The following is a 23,696-nucleotide window of genomic DNA, read 5'->3' on the forward strand; positions in this document are numbered from 1 at the left end:
CTGTTGAACTGGTGGATGCTTTGATCACAACTAAATGTACCATTTCTAACATGGGTGGTCCCACTGGTTCTAAAATCCCTGAACGTGACACTGTTAATGCCACACACTTGACCTGCTGAGCTGCAGTGAAGTCACACACTGACTTGTGTGCACATGACACACACACACACACACACACACACACACTGTAGTAACTGCCTCGCCTTATGTCTTGTCTGCATACCTGTGTCTTAGCGAGATTTACGGACCTTGCCATTTGATTAGCCTTTGTAGGAGCAAGTCTTCATTGTCTGTGTGTGCGTGCACATGTGTGTTGATAATAGCACTCTAGCCTGCAGCATCTTTGTCAGGCTGTGAGGCCCCCATAGATTTCTTATTACTGTCAGCTCCTTATGCCTCCTGAGACTTGAGCTTTATGTAGATAGCCATTAATTATGCCCTGTGAACACCTGCCATAACTTTTATTTACTGTGTGTAAGAGTGACACATAAGTTAAATTGAGATATTTTTTTTAATTAGTGTATGAAAAATGCTCCTGCTTTGTTTTAATGGAACTGATGTCATTCTGGAAGTCATTCCAACAGCATTACCATGCAATGGTATTTTAACTAAGATGATAGTAAGACAATATGATGGATTAGGTTAGATTCAAGTCCCTGCAAGTCTGGCCAGTAGTTGCCTTGAAGGTTGGAAAAGCACCCTGAAAAACAAATGGAGAAGCATAGTTATGCCCTTAATACCTGGATCTATTAGTCAAGTGTTTGTATGAATGCAAATGATGTTGCCTTTAAGACATTTGGCACATTTCCTGTCAGTTAATTGGCTCATCTTTTTAAAACCAGTACTGGCTGAATCCAACATGCTTTTTGCATGGTACTGTCTGTTTGCAGTCTTAATAAAAACTCATATATGTGACAAAAGCTTTGTTCTCTTCAGACCAAGTCTTTTGAAATTTCTTGACATCATTATATGCAAAATTTCTTGCAAACTTGCGGCAGGGAGGAATCATGGCAAAGTGTTGCTAGATGACGTTTCATTGTAACTAATAAGTCAGTCCATGTACCTGTACTTACAATTTTCATTGTGTTTGCAGTGCAAATGTGTGAGTCCAGTCTAAACAGGCATACGCAGATTAAAGAAGATAAACTAGTTTTCTAAAATTTTCATCTTTATTCAAAATATTTGCTATTATTAGCCCCAAAACAACAAATAATATGGATTATAATAATGAAATAAAATCATGGATTTCCCCAGTCACTTAAAGTCAGCCAAGACTCAGGCTGTGCCGTTGCTGCACCGTTCCTCCAACTCAAGAAGTGTTGTTAGGATTAAAAAGCAAACACACACACACGCATAAACACACACACTTTGAACATGCTTGCTTGCTCGAGCCTGCTTCTACAGAACCTTTAGAGAGATATTGAGTGTGAACATCATCTTGGCTCATGATTTAAAGGCTCATAGAGTTACTTGCTGGGATTATTAGAGTTTTGTTTGACAGGATAACTACACAGACACATGCTTTGCAACGTCTGCTCTGTAGATCATCTTTAAAACTGCTGTTTTAAAGATGACTCATGGAGGCCTTGGTGTGACCTTAGACTGAGAAGAGTTTAAACTTGAATTTCCGTTGTTTTTCACATTTAACACATTTAACACTATCCTGATGATACTCTAAGACCATTACAGAGTGTAGAGAAGACCTGTTGATAAACACAATCCATTAGCTTCATTCTCAGTGTCTAACATTCACACAGGTCCAATACTGATGTGTAGGTTAGAGAAGTACAAGTGTGGGCCCCTGACCCACAGTTACTCAACTTTTTGCTCTCTAAATATGATTAAAAAAACATGGTATAATGTGGTGAGCACCACTGTTAAACCATAAACAGTGTGACTGCAACATACTTCATGATATATTTTCTTATTGTCAAAACATTCCTTAGAATTAGACAAACCGACAGTGTTTCAGTACATTATCACTTTGACTTTGTTATCCTCTTTGTAGCACTCATCTCCAAGTTCAAAGGTTTCCTCTGAATACATAAATCCTTAATAAACTGGTTCTTAGCAAATGCTGCTCAAACAGGACTGAGTAGTACCTCTGTTGAGGATTCTTTGGATGGATAGATATAGTCACAAGGAATTCTGGTTTCAGTTTATTGAGGGCATTCATTTATGCACAGCCCTCTTAAGGTCCCACCACAGTTTTTCAATAAGGATGAGGTTTGGACTTTGCTGGGCCTATTCTGTTTTAGATTTTCGGGTGTGTTTGGGATCATTGTCCTGTCGCATGACTCAGTTTGGACCAAGCTGTAGTTATGAGACAGAACTCACATTTGACCCTATAATACTTTGGTATAGAAAGAAGTTCCCGATTGACTCAGTGACTACAAGCTGTCCCATTCTTTGGTTGCAGAGCATTCCCAATCATCACTCCTCCACTACCGTGCTTGACATTTGGTATGGGTGGTTTGTTTTTGCCAAAAATGATAAGACATCTTGTTTTGTCTCATCATTGTAAAAGGCATTTTTCCAGAAGTCTTGGGATTTATTGAGATGCAACTTTGCAAACCTAAGCTGGGCTCCACTTCCTTGTTAGAAAGACGAAGCTTTGTCTTTGCAACCCTTCCAAAAAAAAGCCCTATTTGTTTAGTCTTTTTCAAAGGGTACTTTCATTAACAATTAACATGCTAACTGAGGCCTGTAGAGTTTTTGTAAGAATTTTTTGCAGTTTCTCCAAGCATTGCACAGCCTGAGTTTGGGGTGAATTTGCTGAGACTGCTGCCTGAGAAGACTGTGGCAATGTCTTAAGAAACACCTGAATGCTCCAGATGAGGAGCAAAACTGCCAAAACGTCTACTTCCACAGAGGCGGTCTCATCGGCTGATAATCAGCTAGTCAAGTGTACTTGAAAACTTTCTTTTAGACAGGATTGCATGTTCATATTTGCTACTCTGGATATTATCTCCAGCAGAAATATTTTGTTGGATTCATAGACTGTATCTAAGATGACGTCACCTGTTTGTTTGTGAAGATCAGTTCTGAAGCCTTGAGCTTCAGCATCTTGGCCGTGTGTGTCCTTTTTTAAGACCAGATATGACTGTACTTGTCAGTGCTGTAAAGCATGCCCTGTTTTATTTTCTATTTTACTCTAAAGGGGAAAATCATTGACAAAATGAATGTCATTTTATATAAAATTAGATTGGAAACTTGCAACTGAGTTAATAAAAACATCAGGAAAGTGTTTACTGAAGTGATAAAGCTAAAAGTTTTCCAGCTAAAAGTTGCTCCTTGGTATTGCTTAGTTTTTATTTTTGAGTTTATTTTGTGTACATGTGTAACAGATTGGAATATATAAAGTACAACATATAACATTCAATATATCCTAAAGGCTTGTACTCATTGACAACTATCAGCACCTGGCTGACTGGCGGATGTATAATGTTATTCCAACTAAGTATGACCTGCGCTGGCTCATAAGGAAGTCTCTCTGACTGAAAGGGAGATAAGTGGAGGAGACGATGTTGACCAGAGGAGATCCAGTGTCAGGTTATCAGCTGGGCCTGTTTGACTGAATGTGGCCAGGGATAAGAGAAAAAGAGAAAGAGCTTTTGTTTCCATTCGGGGCACTGGCTTTGGCTCTTGCCTATCTTGGGCCTTTGCTGGCCCGGCTGACTGGCCCCATTGCACAAGGCTAATTGTTGGCCTGTTGTTTCAGATGAATGAAAGTCATGTTTAACTTATTTGACATGTTTCTGGATGTTTGGGCATGTCATTGAGCATGCTGAATTGATTTTTGCCTTGATAAACAACTATAACCAACAAGAAAACAGAGCCTATATTCATATATATTCCTGCAATCTTTCCAGTGCATTTGTATTCCTAATATTTGATGCTCTCATTTTTCTATAGCTCTCTTTATGTCCCATGGAAACTTTTATTTAGTTCTCAGATATCGGTGGAAGGGTTATGAACTGTTGCCTTCTCTGCTCACTGTGCCTTTTCTGCTGAAAAAAGGCACAGGTCCAAACACAAAACCTAGTTTCACTAATGTGCCAAAAGATACTGGAATCATTACTAAAAAAAATTACAATGTGACTTTACTGGTTAAAATGTTTATTTAGCATGATTTGTGACATTGTGCGTGTACCAGGATCAAGACGTCTGCGTATCTCCAGATGACCAGTTCCTATAAACGATTCGGTTACATAGACCTGGCGTAGAAAGCCGTCTATTCTGAGAGATTATTGAATTGTATCTTGTGTTAGACCCTTGCACAATGTGTAAACCCCCGCCTCCTTTTGCTCTTCCTGTCCTTCTGCTTTCCATATGCCTCTCAGCTCCGCTTTTGTGCTCTCCATTTCAGCCCATTACGGTCATCAAACAAAATTTATAGCCCTGTGGTCCCTTTGCCCTGAAAGGCCTCTCTCACTATTCTCCATTCCCTAGGGCCCAGCATTTTGCTCTGTTTTGTTGTGTGTGTGCGTGCCTATGTATAAGTTCACATTTTGACAGCTGCCAAAGCTGATTTACAGTACGAACGATTACAGAATAAAGAGCAGTCGATTAAAGCTCTAAACTGTATAAACTGTTGTGGGGAGGTGTAAAACAGAGTTTGACACAGAGGGAGCCTATGTTGCTCCAGTCTAGAGTCTGTACTGAAGTCTCAGTCTTGTCAAGATTGATGTTAAACCTAAGACGAAGATCCAACTAGAGATAGACGTGCTTTAACCTGAGTATCAGCTGGAGGATAGCAGAAGTCACAGTAGGTAAAGCCGTGGAATTTGAGCAGAAATGTTCCTTTTTATAGTTTAGGAGAGGAGATCTTTATTATCATTATTTACAACAGCAATGGTATCCCAACCATGCTGTAAGAAATGTGATGGCTGACCTACAGTAACGGTCAAAGAGCAACGAGAGACTGTGGCACTCAGGAAAGGTTAAGTGCCGAAAAGAGAGGTTCTTAATAGTTTTGGGTTCAATTAGGATCTCAGTGTGAACCGCTGAAATGTTAATTAGAGACAGCGTATTTGACTATTTTGAAAATAAATGCCATTATCAGTTGTGGTGGTGTGCATGTTTATTTGCCAGATGGGTTAAAAGTAACTATTGTAAATAGAAGAGGAACTAACTAACTTGAAGGCAGATAAAATGAAATAATGCCAGATGTCAGTAAAGTGTTTTTTTTTCTGTGGGTAGAGGCCTGTAGTAGGGGGAAAATGTGGGTTTTTGTCATTTGGATTTAAAACCATCCCAACACCAACATTTCTTTATTACATAATAAATTTTTGTTCATTTAAAAAGTGTTTTTTTTTTTCAGACAGCTTTCAGAAAGAGCTTTTGATTTGACAATGATTATATGGTGTGTTTTGCTTTTGTCCACTTGTCATGACATTGGTTTCTCTCATCAACAGGGTCTCTACTGTCAGTGTGCTATTGTTCTCGTTTCTATTGACTGATGGTAATGGTAGTAAGGACATTTCAAACTGCACCAGGCTGATTTTTATCTTAGTATTTTTAAAGCTCATCAGACATTCCACCACAATAATGCAGAACCAAACAATGAAAGATTCATACAAGTGCTGACATCAAACAGTGCTACAAACCAGAAAACCGCTCCTTTGATGTCTAAAAGATGGAATGTGAGCCCCAATTCTTGTTTTTTTTTCTTGACAGAATGCGTTCCTGCGACGTGAAAGTTCACGAGGCGACGGGACGGTCCCTTCTAGACCCAGTCAGAAAGGTTCAGTAGGTCGTGGGGGTGTCCTTTTGGTGGATGAGGACACTGACTTGTTGGATACGATCTTCCAAAATGGCAGACAAGTGAACCCACGGTTAAAACCTTCCAGAAATGGACCTAAGGGAAGCCAGAAAGGGAAACCTGAACTAGCATCTAAAAATATGGAGGAAAACATTACCACAGAGAAGAAGAAAGATTCTAATGGGAGGACTTCATCACTGTTTCCTGGAAAGCCTTCAGATGATATAATAGACCTGGACATTGGAGGTTCTCCTAAGAAGCCCGCGCTAGGTTTTCCTGCAACTCCTAAGATTCCTTCAGATCCCAGATCTGCCACAGATTCTAGCAAAGAGACCACGACTATTTCACCTTTACCTGATGTCAAGGGGAGCTCCCACACCACGCAGAGTTCCATACAGTTTGATCGTAGACGTGAGCACAAAGGCAGACTACCAGAAAAAGGCCGCCCTGCAACTGTAGCCATTGTGTCTAGAGATGGAAACCTGGTTTTGGGCTCAGATGGCAAAATGTACCGGCTTCAGAGAGGCCCACCTGGCCGAATGGGTCCGCCTGGGCTGGAAGTAAGTGGCCTTTTGGTCTTCTCATTGCTCTTTAAAACCTGTTTTAATTCTATTGTATGATCTGTTGTAGTTTGCTCTCTCTCATGTCCATATCTCATTGAGAATTTTTTGCAGAGTTTATTCAACTTATTCATTTTGCTTATCAAAGCAAAGGCCTTCCTGTTTGTTTAAAAGTAAATTGGATGTATAATATCGGTCCATTGTTGGATGAGATGAAAAAAAAACATCTTTGTGAATGAAAAGAGTGTAACGACTGTTTGCTTTTACAGCTTACAAGCACTGTTCTCCATCAGCTGCCATATGAATCTGATTAGGGGTGGTTACACTCTTCAAACATGCGCTGATCCACATGTCTTTGTTGCTGTGATGGGAGCGCTCGCGCTTAGGGAGTCTCAGCCGTTTGTCATAGCATTACACAATATGACAGGATTACCCTTTGGCTTCCAAGTTATCTGATTGGTCGGGAGGAGGAAAGTCAGGTCATACTGTCTAGTTGGAACACTTACCTGCTTTAAGAAGTGGGTCTTAACTGTGACTGCAGGGTAGACAGAACCAAAAGCAGACATCACATCTGGTTACATCTGGAGTCACGCTGCCATAAAATCCACAGAATAACTCAGCACCATTAATGTGATTAGACCCAGCCGAACATGAGGGAAAATGTCCTGTTGGCTTTTCTGTCCACATACGCGGCACAACAGGTTCTTCTTGATCATCTTGAATCCTGTCTCAAAGTAGAAAAAAGCATGTTTCAGGAAAGTACCTGGCTGCAAAAATTAATTGATAAAGGTATTTAAATGATTATCAAAATGACTCATAAGGCTGTCAAATCAAAAGTCTAATCAACACCTATGTAAACCTCTTATGGTAATTTTTCTTGACTCGCATCAATTGCCCAATAACCACAGACGGTAGCTCTCACTAATGTCAATCTAAAGATGAGTTAACTTATTATATTCAAACTTTTCAAAAGTGATTACACCGTCTTCCCTCCATCAATTTGCATTGCAAGCTTTATGTTGTCAAAATTTCTGGACTCACATTTGAGGATTTGTAAGGATTTCAGTGTTGTAAAACTAGGCAGTTTATATAGTGAGTTTCATCCAGATTAATTAACGTGTCAAGGAGGCGTTAGGTAACAGAGATACACAGCGAGCATTATAGTAAGATTCAGGACAGACTTAAACAAACTTTCTGTAAATTAGTGTTCAGACTTAGTCAGAATCCATAACATAGGCAGAGTAATCCTGAAAGATTCATCAAGATTTACCAAATTTTTTAATTTTTCCAGATCCTACAGGAAGCACCAAAGAAGCCACACACAGTTCCTATCAATTTACAACAGCGTTACTGAACAGTATAACCTGATACGCCTATCTTAAAGTGTTTTATTGTTGTAGGTGTAGGGAGGGGGCTCTTGTAAAATGAATACCTTTTGGTCCTCAATGTGCCACAAGCTGTGAGGTTTTACAAGGATCGAGTATTATCAGATCAAGTGTTTTGCTTCTACAAAGTAATAGAAAAGTCTTAAATGTCAGGGATAAACTGTCACGTATCTGTGGCTTGTTAAAGTTGGTGATAAATACTGTTTTGTGTCGTGACAGCTGATTTATCCTCATTGCATTTTGTCTTGTTCATTTATTGAGAGTTAATGTTTCCACAGGGTTGTCCTGGTGAGCCTGGCCTCCCTGGGTTTAAAGGTGATAAGGTAACCGAAGCTTGTTTATAACCTAGTAAGTTATGATGATATGTTAGGTTAAAGCTGCTTCTGAAATAATATCTCAGATGGTATCTAATATTTAAACCTCAGTTTCAATCCAAGACATGTTTTACTTAATCGTCCACAGTGGACTTCTGCTAACTCCCATTAAGGTTATTTATGCCAAAGTTCAGTATTCTTTTAAATAAAACAAGAACTAATATATTATTTACCACATAAATTGATTTATCTTTCATAAACAGGGTAAGACAGGCCCTGAAGGAAGACAAGGAAAAAAGGGGGAGAGGGGACCTGCTGGACCGCCAGGTTTACCAACCCTCTACCTGTGGAGGAACACTGCTGAGGAATGGGCTGCATTCCAGGTAAAATGTTCTGCTATATAATACTTTAGCTTAGCCTGCTTCACCAATATTGCAAAGTGCAGGGCCAGTGGCAGGGTACATCCTGAGCAGATTACCAGGACACCACAGGGCTAACACAGACATCTGCAGACTCTTAGATTCACACTTATAGCAAGTTTAGAATCATAGGTTACTCTGACATGCATGCATTCAGACCATGGGTGCAAACCAGAGTACCTACTGGAAGAAAGTGAAAACTCCACACAGAAAGACCTCCAAGAGGAAACATGTTGTTGGTTTATCAACTGCTTTCCTGGCCTTCCATTAAACATCAAGGCACCAAGTACAGAACACCTCAAGAAGTTGTTTTTATACGTTCCTCTCTCCTTTGCCCTCATATAATTTATTGTGAGTCACCTAAAAGACACATAGAACTTGAAATGATCTTCGATGTTACTTAAACCCAGATTTCCAGACTATCTGTGAAACCTTTAACCCTTCGGTTGTCGTGCATGCAAGTTGATGATCTTTCCTCATCTGTTTAATCTGTTTCCATTGGACGCAGCTGTGTGTTGTATAAGGCACGTACCTATACACACGCATATAGTATGCAAGCATGATGGAGAGCTTCAAGTCAGTTATTGAAAAAAGATGACATAAATAAAAGTCTGTTAGTGGTTTGTGAAGTCGATTTGTTACCATGTGTGCTTTGAACTACTATATGTAGACAACCTGCTGTGGTCACTACTTGTTACTTAATGTGTGTTTCCATTTTTCTTGCAGCAAACCAGTTTCTACCAGTTGCTTGCTGCAGGTTGGCCTGTAAGTATGCTGTTCTCTTCTAAAAGCTGTTCTGTGTTTCGTTTGTTTCTGTGAATCTGAGGCGGGTTTCTTCTCTGTGAGCTTGCAGAGTAGAGAAGGCCCCACAGGACCACCTGGAGAAATGGGCAGGCCTGGCAGACAGGTTAGAGATGAGTTTTTTTTAGCAGTATATTAGTGCATGTTACAAACATGTTCCCATGTGATTTAGTGATTTTCTTTCACAGGGGCCACCTGGTGAACCTGGGGAGCGAGGAAGACCAGGGATGCCAGGAGAGATGGTAAGCAAACAAACCAGCATTTCCTGCTCCAGAAAGTTCAGCAAGTTTGGTATCAATAAAAAAATCTGCTGTAAGGCCACAAATTTAATTTAGTATGCCAAAGTCAACATGTAGAAAATAACTTGAGATAGATGGATGGATGGAATTTCAGCAGTAAATTTACTAAATGCAATGAGCTGACACTTATTAATACATGAAGCCTGTCCTGAAACATCCTCTTTACATGTTTAATCTTATTATTTGGTTTTAGTCATGAATGTGATGAATATCTCTAATTTGTGTCCACTTTGCCATCATTAAATCACAAAAGTTACACACCCAATTTTAGTAAAAGCTGACACATTTGGTGTCGCTGTAAACATTGGGTGGTTCATCAAAGCGAACCAGCCAATGTTGGGGATTGAGCAAGTCCACTGTGGACGATTAAGTGCTAATTTGAATTAAGCGTCACATAGCTGGTTCAGCAGAGTGAGTGCGGTTTAAGGGAGTGGGTGTTTGGAAACCTCATGTGCATGAAACTCCCTATGATGTAACCATTCTCATATTTAGAGAACAAACTTTTTTTTAACTGCAAAATTAAGACATTTCATATTTTCTGTGAGTAAATTTGATTACGCTGAACCATAGTTAATCAAGTTTTCTATTGTGTTATTTCATAAGTTTCACATTATCTCAGTGGGACCTCGTTATTTGTCGCTTATTGCCTGGTTTTATTAAATCTAAAAAAACTCTGACTTGATTTGTTTGGGTGAATGGCTTTTTAAGGTAGAGGTAAATCTTACATCCATCTCAAAAGCCGTCTCAAAATACATAAACATGAGTCCTGGAAGTGGGCTCTGACTGTATGGAAACTGAAAGCCACGGCCATCTATTGTGTGAGGTCTCAGCTGGGTAATGAGAAACAGTGTGGTTTGGGATTGTTGGAAACACTCAGTCACCTTCGCTGCCTGAAATGTTTGGACCCATGTGGCAGAGAATATTGATCTACTGTTTGTGTTTGTTTGTGTCTGAGTGACTGTGTAGTCTACGCTGACAAAGCACCTTGCTGTTTGTGCAAAAATAATCATACATCAGCACTGTAAGCAATGCTGGGGTGTGTCAGCATCAATCATGGAAAATTCAAATGTGTTATTGACATAAAAAAAAATCACAAATAAAGGCTCTTTGTAAGCCTGGGGCGATCGTGGCTCAAGAGTTGGGTGTTTGTCTTGTAATCGGAAGGTTGCCGGCTCGAGCCCCGGTTCGGACACTCTCGGTCGTTGTGTCCTTGGGCAAGACACTTCACCTACCGCCTACTGGTGATGGCCAGAAGGGCCGGTGGCGCGATATGGCAGCCTCGCTTCTGTCAGTCTGCCCCGGGGCAGCTGTGGCTACAACTGTCGCTGCCTTCACCAGTGTATGAATGTGAGAGTGAATGAATAGTGGTATTGTTAAGCGCTTTGAGGGTCTCGAAAAGCGCTATATAAATCCAATCCATTATTATTATTAAAATCCTATTAGAGCAAAAGAACACAGAGTAACTGATGAAATGTAAATGGATTTAAAGTCCCTGTTTTGCATAATAATCTTTTTCAAATGGTATCATTACTGTATTAGTTCAGGTACTATTAACAAAGTACCTAAACAATACTATATTAGTGCTGTTCAAGAGGCTGGTCATGGTGTAATGATGTGGGGGATCCTTTCTTGACACACTTTGGGTCCATTTGTTCTGAATGAACATTTTTTGTATACCACAGCCTGCCTGAGTACTAGTTCTGATTATGTCCATCTCTTTATGACCACAGTACCTATCTTTTGATGGCTGCATCTAGCAGGATAATGCTGAATGTCACAAAGCTCAAATCATCTCAAAGTGATTTCTTTCTTGAACATGACAGTGAGTTCACTGCACTTAAATGGCCTCCACTGTCACAAGCCTCAATCCAGCAGCGCGCCTTTGTGCAACTGTGTGAAGCTATCAAGCTAATATGGACCAGAATCTCTCAGGAATGTTTCCAGCAGCTGGAAAATCAAAATGATTTCTCAGAAGTAAGGCAGCTCTGAAGGCATAAGAGCGTAAAACCTGGCATTAGCAAGGTGTACCTAATAAAGGTCGAACTTATATAAAAGACTGTTTCTCTAAAATCACTGGCTATGAGGTGACTCAAGATAAAATCGCCTCCCAGTGTTTTAAACTTAAACAAAAGGAAAGCTGTACTAAAGTAAACAGGGAGTCGGTATTGCTCATGAAGTCAAGTTTTCAAGTCAAAAGTTGGACATGGGATTTAAAGTTATCTGGTTCAGGCGTCCCAGTATAGCTCACTGGTTGAGCATGTGGCCTTATGCATTTCTTATCCCCCTCTCTCTCCCCTCCTGAATGTCGTACTATCAAATAAAGGCAAAAATGCCCCAAAGAGCTTTTTTTTTTTCAATCCAGTGAATGTGTAACCAAAATTAACTGTAATACAAAATAAAAATAGTCACATGCCTAAGTGTCTTGCATATACCAGCAATATAAAATACCCCTCTCTTCATGAGAGAGCAGCATGTCCATCAGTCTAACCCTCAGTCTAAAATGTAGGTTTTGTCTTTGGAGCCATTCACACATTGTATGTTTTTGTAAGTATGACCATGTTGAATCTGTAGGCTGAGATTCTGGATGTTTATCCATTATTACGCTGACTTGACTAGTGTGGCACACTATCGCAGTGGTTAGCATTGCCTCACAGCCAGTTTGCTGTGCAGAGTTTGCATGTTCTCCCTGTGGCTGTGTGGGTGTCCTGCTGTTACTCAGGTTTCCACCCACAATCAAAACATGTATGTTAAGTTAATTGGCGATTCCAAAGTAGCCATAGATGCAGATGTGAGAGAGTGTGGTTGTGTGTTCCTCTGTGTTAGCTCTGTGATGAACTGGCAACCTGTCAAAGTTGCCTTTTGCTGTATTTCAGCTGACATATAGACTCAGCACGACTCCTTAGCTTAACCACCCCATGTGATTGTTGTACATTAATTGGTTAATTATTTTTTTGAGTAAGAGGGGGGAAAACACAGATAACTGAGATCCCTTGATAAGATTAAATGATTACTTTTTCTTAAGATGATTCATAACCAGCATATACAGGAATACAGTTTCCTGGTTTATATTTGAGTGGAAACTCCTAAAGAAAGGCCTCCGTTCGCAAACCCGTCTGGTGGGCTGGATTGAACGTATTTGTTTCTTTTTGACGATACCAGCTTAGGTCATTTGTAAATTTGTGGCTTTTTGTTGTAAACTGTATATATTTGAGGTTTTGGACCGTTAAACAGACAGCGAACAGCACACAGACAGCAGTTGTAAACATCAGCCTGGGCTCTGGGAAATGTAGTTGTTGACATTTTACAGTATTTTATGATCTTTTGTAGAATAAATCAGTTAATTAAGGTTACTTAACAGCTCTTTGACCCTTTGCAGGCAAAGTTTATATAGTGGATTGGTAAGTAGCACAGAAACTTTCAGTGAACTAAGACCTTCTTGCTCATAACAGCTAAATTGGCTCTGGTGGAAACACATAATAGCAGGTTACAGTATAAAACAATAATTAATTCAACTCTCGTTAAACCCAGTTGTCATTTAAATCATTACAAAACCTACCTGGTAAAATAACTCTTCATCCCAGATGCAGTGTTATTCAGTGCCAGCACAGGTGGTTTAGCCATTCACTGTGAATCGGCACGTTTCCCAACTGAGTTATTGCACAGCACAATCTTCGAGACAGTGTGTTGCCATATAGGCGATACCTTGTCTTTGTGATGAATTGCTGCTCTTAGTTGGGGAGAGAGCCAGTGTCTTCCCAGTCCACACTGATAATTTCTAATATCTTTCCCACTGGGAATCTCTGCGCTTCATGGATTTTACTCGCTGCAGTTCCAGTTTATTTGATTACGTATTTGCATCTTTTACATTGTCAGGTTTGATAGTTGTCTTGAAGTAACAAGACAACCATATTAGAAGTGAAATATCAAAACTGTCCACCAGCAAGCTGCTGTATGAGCATTAAGTGTCTGATTTATGCTGTCTGACAGGGGGATCGTGGTCCTCGTGGCCCTCCAGGACGATCTGGGACTGCAGGGCGAGATGGGGACAATGGGGAAGATGGTCAGCCGGGGTCACCTGGTGTTCCTGGATCACAGGTAGGCATATTCTATTTATGTTAACTGTTAAACAACACGCAGAGTATGGGTGAGTTTGACACAGATAGTAAACTAGTGTATGTTGAGTGTTTTCTGTTGAAACCTTCAGGGCCCGTGGGGATACAGGGGGGAGCGAGGACCTAAAGGGGAAAAAGGTGATGAGGTGAGTAATAAAACAGCACAGACATTTTTGATGGAACACAATCTGTGTGTTGTTTAAACATTTGATTTACTGTTGTGAAATTATGTGTATGTATTGGCAGGAACATGTTTAGACTCTGTGCAGTCTTACTGTCACCTTTTAGCTTTAGTTAATATTTGCTGTCACTGTAGTTCAGATTCCAGCAGCTTGTATAATTGAAGCTTATTATGTTTTTGTGTCAGTGGCAGTGATGGCTTCTTTTTTAGAAATGTTTTCACGGTCAGTGTTTTTAAGTGTTAACAGAAGAAGCTCAAATTCTCAATTCTTATACTTTTAATCCACATTTAATTAGTTTTTTTAAAGCACCTTCTGCTCAAAGGGGAAAACATTTATTTTGAAACATGTTAATTATGGGAAATTAATTGATGTTCATGCATATAGAAAAAAATATTTAAATGATGGATGTGTTTTTTGCTAATGTCTCCAGGGTCTTACTGGCCCAAGAGGTCCAAGAGGTGAAATTGGTGAACCTGGCGAGAAGGTACTCTTTGATTAATTGTATTTATTTTTTGATAAATCTTAAATATATAAATTAGAATTACTTTTTGTAAAGATTGCACACTGGGTTTATGGATTGCTCTGGGTCAACAGTGGTGTCAATAGTGGTCAGAGGAGGGGTAGACAATAATCCAGTGGCAGGATGTTGGGTGCTCCTGTGCTAGATACCACCTAGAGGTCTTGCAGAGTCCATGTTTTTTGTTTAGTTGAAGCCATTTTGTTTGGACCAAGTATATTAGACAGTGGTCATAATGCTTTGTGGGTTATGTGGATATAAAGATATCTGTTTTCAAATTTCTCTCCTTGTGTAGGGCGGAGCTGGTTTACCTGGTCCACAAGGCCCTGTTGGACCCCGCGTGAGTGTCTTTTATGGTTTGCTTTATATGTGCAAAAAACTAGAAATTTCAGTTGTTGTTTTTTGTGCATGATATTTATAACTCCTTTAAAGAAAAAAAAAAGGTGGATCATGAACCAGGAGCAGTTTTCCCTTTATCTCTTTTACAAAGCAGCTCATACTCTGTAGTCAACTGGACAAGATGCCAGCGCATACATTCAAAATTAAAAATGTAAAAGTATGACAGATCTTATGCAATAGATTTCTTATTACACCCAACTAGTGAAAAATAAAATATTCAAAAAACTTTGTTAAAAAAGGACATGCGCTCTGTAATCTATCTTAATCTCTAATTCAGGCACCCTTTGAACTTTCAGTTTCAAACAATGAGGCATTCACTTGTGCTTTACTCGTTGGTCCATCAGTGATTTTACTTTGATTCTGCCTGGCAAGAAAATGGAGTCCCTGACTAAGCTTTAGTGTCATTAATCCTCTCTTTGTATGCACTCTTCCCCATGTACTTTAATTATATACTGCTATTAAGCTGACATCTTTAATCTTTTCTGCAGGGGCCTCAGGGGATCCGAGGTGGCGCTGGGCCAGAGGGACCCCCTGGGCCTGATGTGAGTGAGCCTCTGTCTGACTCTAGTTCTTAGAGCCTTAAAAGCAAATAGTCCTGTTTTTAGTTTGTGCATTGCACTGTCATAAATGAGGATAACAATACCTGCATTATTTTTTTTGTCTTTTTTTTTTGGGTTATCCTATTTTTGCGACTTATTGCTGCTATTTATTGTGGTGATCTGTTCATTGAAAGGATTAAACTACAAGTGCCAAACTACAAGGGCACAGTAGTTATGTCAAGCAAAACAGATGGAATTTGTACTAAAACCAAATTGCGAATTAAACAGATTTTCTTTTGTTTGTGTTTTTCTATAATTAAAGGTTTCATTTTACTTAAAGCCAAATTAGGGGCAAGTGTTGATGCCTGTTTTTTTTCTCTATTCTTAAATGTATTAAAATGTTTTATTCTTTGTCTGTTATTCATGCTGTTTTGTGCTTATTACCAGGGGGAGAGTGGACTGGATGGCCTCCCAGGTCTGCCAGGGCCACCGGTAAGCAGGCGGTATTCAGTGATTAATTCTTAGTCTGTCTGTGCAAATTCCAGATGTACCTGCAATCATGTATGTGTATGTCTCTGTGTGTCACAGGGTGCACCAGGTGCCACAGGACGAGTTGGTGCACAAGGAGTTAATGGCTCAAGGGTACAGTCACACCTCAAGTCTTTATTTTGGCTCAGTTTGCCTGCAACCTAAAGATTATTTCCTCATGAGGCTGAAACTAATAGCCACTTTGAAAAATATATATTTCTCTCTGTCTGTTTGAATTTAGAAACACATATATACAATACTCAATTTGTAATGAAATTACCAAAAAAAAACCCAAAACATTCCCTAAACTGTATTTTAAGGATTTAATCACTTCTCAAATTTACAGTACAAGCAATGTTCAATAAATGTTTTATTTAAAAGAAGTTAAGTTAATATTTTGCAAAGACAACAAAGTTAGGTATCATTTGTGTCACACTGGGGAAAACAGTGGTTGGAGAATACAGCATGAAAAAAACAAATATTGTGACCATGCAGAATGAACTTTGTTGCTCTGAAGACAAGAACCAGGTCTGCAGCCACTTACAGTGAGTTGCCATCTTCCAAATACCTTTGATTCATGGCGATAAAAAGCAACAATATGCAGTCAGTCTGCTGTCAGTATGTGATCACAGTTGCTTGAAGACAGGTTACCTCAAACCAGGCGACCTGTACGATTGCCGTGTGATCAACAGTAGTCACCTAGAGGTTGAGGATGTTGCACAGTTTGTTGGGAACAAATTGGTTGCTGCAGCTGCTGTCGATCACCAAATGTCCTGTTTTTATTCTAGTGTGACTGCGCTATTAGAGAAATGTCCCCCTACTCCAGCAATCTGTCTTTGCAGAAATCATGACCCAGTTCTCAAAAAATATCTCCATAGTTTGTTGTGAGCAGTTTCATGTAGGGACATTTTTCTTTCCACTGAACCAGACCCAGCAACTGTTTCCTCTGTGTAAAAGAACATCATGGCTAGAGCCTCATGTTTGTGTCAGCATGACAGGCTGTAAACACTGATGGTACTCCCCTCACTTGATGATGCAGTGTTTTGGATTATTGGACGTAAACTGCAGAAAGAAAACTGACATTTCTGCTGATTTTCACCCATTTTTTTAGGTTATTTTGCTAGGGCTGGGTGGTTGAAGGAGTTAGAGTTATAAAGGGATGTCACTTTGAGTACCACATGGCAACTGCTGTATACATAATAGATGTTTTCAACAGAAGGCAGACATCTCTACAGCCAACCCCAAAAATGTGGGTTGTGACACTAAAACAGTTTAGATGGAGATAATTAGAGCACAGTATCCAAATATGTAACAATAATTTGGAATGAAATGTTCCTCTGTAATAAAGGAAATGTAAATGTACTGATCTGATGCTTTATGTGTGACGTCAGTCTAAGCCCAGACTTAGTTAACAGGTTGCATCCCGCCTGTGTGTGAACTCTTTATTTCTTTTAGGGGGACATTGGACCTGCTGGCAGTGTTGGCCTTAAAGGCCCACAGGTATAAGCTTTGCTTGGTTATGTATATGCTGCAGATAATCAGCTGTTTGGAAATGTTTAGACACTGTGTTTGACATAAAATGTTTCACCTGCCTTTGCTTTTGTGTAGGGGCCTCCAGGTCTCGAGGGACAGATTGGACCTCCGGGACTCCGAGGACCGCAAGTGAGTAGGGTTCAAGGCAAGACTGTTGATGGAAGCTTTTAAGTTCAGTTGAGTTGCTACTCCTTTCACTCAGCTGTCAGTGAAATGAAGTACAAGAGGTTAATGCCAGTCTGTCCATTTTAACAGGGGCATCTAGGATTGACGGGTTCTCCTGGCCCCAAAGGAGATCCTGTAAGTTTGTTCACTTTTTCTCGTTTGGTATTTTCGATTTAATAATTTATCTGAAAAAAAAAAAAAGTTAAGTAGCAGTGTATTAAAGGGGTATTTCATTGTTTTTGTTGATTGTCTTTCCTTTAGTCTTAACCCTTAGTAATGCCATAAGGGTTGATAAAACAGGGTCAATGTTTTTTTCATATGTGTCTCTTCTTAGTGTAATTGTGTGAGAGAGAAACATGGGAGGAAGAGATGAAAGAATGGAGAGGCCAAAGCTGAAAACTATTTGGTTTCATAAGTGACATCATTATTAGCTTTAATTCATATATAGCCAATAGCTCTTTTTTTATATAAGATATTAGGCGGTTTAAAGGGAAAATGCATTAATTTTATCTCGCAATGACAATGCAGTTGATTATATTACTCCTAGATGTCTATATAATGTCTGTGTACAACACAAGAAAGTGTGGCAGTGAACCTCATGTGCACATCCCAGTTCTGCACAGGATACATTTTTGTTTTCTTTGATCTTCTACAAGGTGTGATTAAAACATTCTGCTCCATAACCAGACCAGCTCCATAAAAATCAAAAACCTATCCGATTTTAATTTGTCCAATTTCACGTTCATGGTCATCTTCTCATGCACATCTGGACGTTCATTTATTTAGATCTCTCAGTAGAGCTCCAGCATGGCCCCTTAAGGGGCTAAACCTCCTCCAGGGTGTATGATGTAGCAGATTACAGAGAGCCAAACGTGGGGAGTGGTGGTGAACAAAGACAGTGTTTGTGTGGACAAAAAGCTTCAACGTTTTTTTAATGTGCTCTGAGCCGGTGAGAGATGGCAAGCTGGAATGCACTGGTATCCCATCAAATGCCTCAAGTCATTGCAGTAGATAGAATGCTGACAGCATCACTCTGTGGGAAGAATTCCTGGTGCACAATCAGATAGATGCTGAAAAAAGTTATGAACATGCTCCTTGTCTCGCCTCTCACCTAACACTCTGCCTTTGGGTTGGAAAGTAGTGTTGACTCTTCATGTAAAAACTGCTTGGTTGTAGCTGGAGCTACAAAGATCCTTGTAAGGCTACAAAGGCTTCATGTAAGGCTACAAAGATCCTTACATGAAATTCTGTCAGTGTGAAACAGAAGTTGACGTTTTCTCTGTTCAAGTTTGAGGCCCATGTTGAAATCACAGAGCACGAAATCCAAGTTGTCAGAAAAGAACATCCAAAGAAATGATCCGCATGTTTGATTTGGGAGCCCTTCTTATTTATCTGGGCTTGGGACTGGCACTAGGCATACATTGCCTTGCGACCCCCCCCCCATGACCGGATTAGGGAATAATCTGAAAGATTGTCACGCTGAAAGCTGACTGGACATGATGACTAAGAGATGACCTTGAATGTGAGATGAGCCAAATTTTGATCAGGAAAGATTTTTATATTTTTAGGGGTCTGTTTTGTGAGTCTCTTTTTGGAGCGCTCCCCTTGAGGTGTGTCATAAAGATCCTTCACGGTAGGGAAGAGCAAATGATTTCCAGGTGATGGGAGGAGAGAGGTCTCTAGGAAAGATAAGTTAGCAGCAGACACCTGGTGCTTTTCATTTTGTTTTCAGCTTTTCATCGTGAGAAACAAACCAACTACTTCATTTTTATCTGTTAAGTCTTACGTTTGGTGGGAGTCTCCAACTGTTTTGCAGTTTAATTTCAAGTGTTTTAGATATGTTTTTTAGTTGATATCATATTAAAACAGCATGCAATATATAGTTTCTATGTATGCTTAACGTGCATGATGATAAGTTTACAATAGTGTACAAACAATCACAGAAAAAAACCCTGAATTTTAATGTTTTCTGTTTCCTTTTTATGTCAGGGGCCTGTGGGGCCAGTGGGGGCCCGGGGGGATCCCGGCTCAGAGGGACCTATGGTGAGCAAACACTGTTCAGGCCATTACATCATTACATTACAGTTATAAACCTGCATGTATAAATACTGTGTGAGCAGACAGAATGTTACAAAGAGATCACTGCGTTCACTCTCAGTTGTTTGTGGTGCTTTTCTTTTCTTTTTTCCTGTAACTTTTGTCATCACAGCAGGTCTACTTCACAGTTTACACTTGCAGCTTATAAAAAGTGTTTTTCATGGGTTCTCTAAAAGTGCTACAGAGAGGGAAAACAATGCTGCAGCCTCACAGTGCCATCTACTGGCTGTGATGGCTCATTACTGGATCCCGCTTATTAGCTCTTCTCATTCTTTTCATTTAAACGTCGCCATCTTCTGATTGTATAAAACTATGTTCTTAGCAGTAATCTGCTTCTGAATCATTGACTAATGTGATTTGTGTGGTATAATTTTACATTCCCCACATTAAAACAATAAAAGTTTCTTTTTCTTTTCCTTTTTTTTTTAAATTGACAGGGTGCACCAGGGAGAAAGGGTGATGTGGGTTTTCCTGGAAGAACGGTAGGTGCTCTTGATGAACATATTTACAGCACAACATGCTCGACTGAGCCTTTCCTTTAAACAATTTTCCCTCACAGGGTAACAGAGGACCAGACGGGGAAAAGGGTGATCCAGGAGCTAAAGGCGACAGAGTATGAACTTGAAACTTTGTTTGTTGACACTGACAGACTGATAAAGACTGATAATGATGTGCCTTCCTTGTCTGTAAAGTTTGTTTTTAACTAATGATCATTTTTTGAAATTAGTTTGAACTGTACGGCAGATACAGTGCAAATGAATGAGTTACACCTATAAAAGGCAAAACTCTGCGGCCCTTTCTGGTCCCCTCCACAGAGTTACTATTCTGACCATTTACATTATTTCTCTAGTCTTTTGATATGTTTTGTCACGTCGGCTTATAGATTTCAGCAGATGTAAGTTGTCTCACTCAGACAGCTGCCGTATGCTCGTCTGTGCCCGGTGCCACCCTCTATTACACTGATCCCATCTAATAGCACCGTGACTGTCACATTATCACTTCTCATATTAGCCGTGATTAAAAATTCATTGCCAACAGCTGTTTATTGCATTTTTTCTTCACCGGGAACCCTAATAATATGAGAACTTTTGGGACGTTTGTCATGTTAGCGGTAAAACCTCACATGTGTGCTTCCTAGGGATAGATGACATTCACTCAAGACATTGATGCTTTTATCATTTTGCTTCTAATTTATGTCAGATTAATTTGTGGTATCTGGAAAGAACCCATCACACTCAGCCAGTGTGCTTCCAAAAATGTCAAAGGTCTCCTATAACATCTCATTTGCTGTAAAGTCAGTGTGTGAGTGAGAAAAAAGATCAAGATTTAATAACAAGCTGAACTTTTTTTTTCAGGGTATTCAGGGGGCAACAGGCATTAGCGGTCCTCAGGGCGAGAGGGGCCTCGTTGGATTCCCTGGTTTCCCAGGAGCCAAAGGCCAGCCCGGCCCTAAAGGCACTGAGGTATAGTGTGTAGCACTGTGGTTAAACCTATTCATGGAGATCCCAGTGTGATACAGAAGCTGTGCACAAATTCAGCTCCGGCAGAAAAGTCAGTCCTGAGTTTCAACAATCTCGAGTTAACCTCCAGAAAAATAAACTTTTTCATGCTACAGTTCAAAAGACTCATAATAAACACAATAAACTATGCGGCATGGTGTTTGCCACAGCTTAATATTGTATAACATGCTCTTTTATCTGGAAGCATGCCTTTTGAGAATGAAAAAATGACATGCGCTTCACTGACTTTTATATATTTTCCACTCAGGGCATCGATGGCGAAACTGGCCTCCAGGGAAAACAGGGCAGCCGTGGGTTAAAGGTCAGTGATGATTTATGTGTCTGAACACCACAAAATGTCAGATGAGTTCATATGTTGTTCCAAATGTCCAATTTAACTACGTAACAGAACTTCCAGTGACCTCCTGAATGTAAATTTGGTGTCAAATGCTCACATCCTTCAGTCCACACAATCAGTCACTAATGTAGTTTCACCACCATATAACAGCATGGCTAACGATAAACAGAAATATGACTTATTTCTGTTCTTGTCTTTTTTTTTCTTTTTTGTGTAATAAAAATATAATCTGTGATTTTAATATGATTTAGATACAATTGCCACAATGCTGACATTGTGGACAGCTGATTGAGATGATTGAGTCATTGTAGTCACTAATATCTTTAAAGGGAAACAGAGGACCAGATGGACGTGATGGCAAACCAGGACCCAGGGGGAACAAGGTATTGAACTCCTAAAGATGTTTGAATACACACTTTTTTTGTTATCAAGTTCATATATATGTCAATATTAATTCATTCATATTAATCTGTTCCTTTTGTTTTCCCCAGGGTTTGACCGGACAAAGAGGTCATCCTGGCCAACCAGGCCCACCGGTAAACTTATATTGTAGCTTTGGTTAGAGTAAGATTTGGCAGCTGGGGGGACGCTAAGATCTGGTGTAGCATTTCAGGGTAGGGAAAAGAATCACTTGGAAGTAAGGCATGTAAAAATTTATATTTATTTCATTTCAATTTCAGTTTTATTTTATAGCGCCAAATCACAACTACAGCGAACAAGGTGCTTTATATTGTAAGGTAAAGACCCTACAGCTGACATGTGCTGCTGCTATTGTGCTGTGAGGGTTACAGGTGTTGTGGAGTTACCTTTAACCTTTAAATAAATAAATATGATGTTAAATATGACTGTGGTGGGATTGAGACACGGCGGGTCCATAGATTGGTGTTCAGAGCCATCTTTATTTTACTCGACTGCAGCTGGCAGCCACACACATCACACCACGTTCACAACTTTTACAACTCTCTCCCCAAACTCCGATTCCCCGTGTTTAATAGGGCGGGCGTGATTGCAGATGCCGTGCAGGTGTGTCTGCACAGCACCGCAGTCCACGCCCCACCACAATGACAAACCTGAACAAACTTCAATTTGTTTCCAAGTCATTTCATAAATAAAAAAAAAAATCTTTAGCAACACATCACATAAAGATCCACTATCTTATTAAAAGAAAATCTAGCATGATTAAGAAGCTTTAAATTTAGGTTTTTAAAACCTGAACAGTCCTTTTGACATGAGCTTCTTTACGTTTAGCTTGCACACTCATTGTGGTGCAAACTGGACAGATATTTTTTCAAATATTCAAATCATTTATTTTAGCTCCGCTTTGGTTTTGCTAGCCAGAGAACTCGGCTAGGATGGGATCATTTTCTGAGTACTGACCAAGTATGCTGTCAGCTGGAGGCACCTCCAAGCTGCAGCAATCAAAAAATTAATTCTCTTGACAGTATTATGTATTAAACTGCTTGTCAGATTTGATTATTCAAAACTGCAAATGCCAGAATGCAGTTCCAGGTCATTCTGGTTCACTTTAACCCTGGGTTAAATGTTCAAATTGCAAAAATAAATAAATAACTAAATGAATAAATTGTATATTTATTACAAATATAAGCCCTCAGTAGCTACATAGAGTTGCAGTTGATATGTTTATAAACTATATATTTATCATATAATCTGTATCTAAATTTCATTACAGTCCTCCATACAAGAATTGATTTACATTATTTTAAAAAGTTTTAGCATTAGAGGATTGCTGAATTTAATTAGTCAAATATACCTATACAGTAAACACATATTCTTTTGTACTGTTCAGTAATATCCGGCTGAGCTACAGCTTGCGTTTGTGAGTCTGTATGTGTTTCTCTCCATCTCCTTTCAGGGTTTGCCGGGGCCACCTGGAACAGAGGGAGCAGAAGGAAAGCCTGGTACACAGGTTCCCATTCTCTATCATATTTCAATCCCATCACCTGAAAATGCTGTGTGTGTGTTTGTGTGTGTCTGCATTTCATGAACTCCTGTCTCGTTCTGTATTGCAACAGCATGTACTGTATTATTCAGTGAAATACTTAAATATTTGAACTCATTTCACAAACATTTTATCACTTGGGTTTAGACCCAGTGTTGTCTTTTATAGGGAAGAGACACGACAATGCACATTGTGCACTTTACAACTGTGTGACTGCTGAATACAGATTTTAAGTAGTGATGATGGATTTGCCCTCAAACTGTCA

At 39.6% G+C, this 23,696-nt stretch overlaps 1 protein-coding gene across 2 annotated transcripts in view; it reads left to right on the forward strand.

The window, feature by feature from the left end:
* Positions 1 to 23,696, forward strand: part of si:ch211-196i2.1 (uncharacterized) — a 110,448-nt gene that overhangs the window by 53,674 nt on the left and 33,078 nt on the right. For both annotated transcript variants that reach the window (XM_087843522.1, XM_087843521.1), the window contains 24 exons: positions 5,680 to 6,324; positions 7,988 to 8,032; positions 8,287 to 8,406; positions 9,169 to 9,207; positions 9,296 to 9,349; positions 9,432 to 9,485; positions 13,530 to 13,637; positions 13,747 to 13,800; positions 14,267 to 14,320; positions 14,649 to 14,693; positions 15,241 to 15,294; positions 15,739 to 15,783; positions 15,880 to 15,933; positions 17,275 to 17,319; positions 17,428 to 17,481; positions 17,608 to 17,652; positions 19,507 to 19,560; positions 20,052 to 20,096; positions 20,174 to 20,227; positions 20,970 to 21,077; positions 21,382 to 21,435; positions 21,801 to 21,854; positions 21,963 to 22,007; positions 23,345 to 23,398. In XM_087843522.1, the coding sequence (XP_087699648.1) occupies positions 5,680 to 6,324; positions 7,988 to 8,032; positions 8,287 to 8,406; positions 9,169 to 9,207; positions 9,296 to 9,349; positions 9,432 to 9,485; positions 13,530 to 13,637; positions 13,747 to 13,800; positions 14,267 to 14,320; positions 14,649 to 14,693; positions 15,241 to 15,294; positions 15,739 to 15,783; positions 15,880 to 15,933; positions 17,275 to 17,319; positions 17,428 to 17,481; positions 17,608 to 17,652; positions 19,507 to 19,560; positions 20,052 to 20,096; positions 20,174 to 20,227; positions 20,970 to 21,077; positions 21,382 to 21,435; positions 21,801 to 21,854; positions 21,963 to 22,007; positions 23,345 to 23,398 (1,983 nt within the window). The remainder of the gene's footprint in view (positions 1 to 5,679; positions 6,325 to 7,987; positions 8,033 to 8,286; positions 8,407 to 9,168; positions 9,208 to 9,295; positions 9,350 to 9,431; positions 9,486 to 13,529; positions 13,638 to 13,746; positions 13,801 to 14,266; positions 14,321 to 14,648; positions 14,694 to 15,240; positions 15,295 to 15,738; positions 15,784 to 15,879; positions 15,934 to 17,274; positions 17,320 to 17,427; positions 17,482 to 17,607; positions 17,653 to 19,506; positions 19,561 to 20,051; positions 20,097 to 20,173; positions 20,228 to 20,969; positions 21,078 to 21,381; positions 21,436 to 21,800; positions 21,855 to 21,962; positions 22,008 to 23,344; positions 23,399 to 23,696) is intronic.

The sequence above is a fragment of the Neolamprologus brichardi genome, chromosome 7, assembly GCF_056152115.1.
Source record: "Neolamprologus brichardi isolate AB-2024 chromosome 7, ASM5615211v1, whole genome shotgun sequence".
In the NCBI taxonomy this organism is placed as follows: domain Eukaryota; kingdom Metazoa; phylum Chordata; class Actinopteri; order Cichliformes; family Cichlidae; genus Neolamprologus; species Neolamprologus brichardi.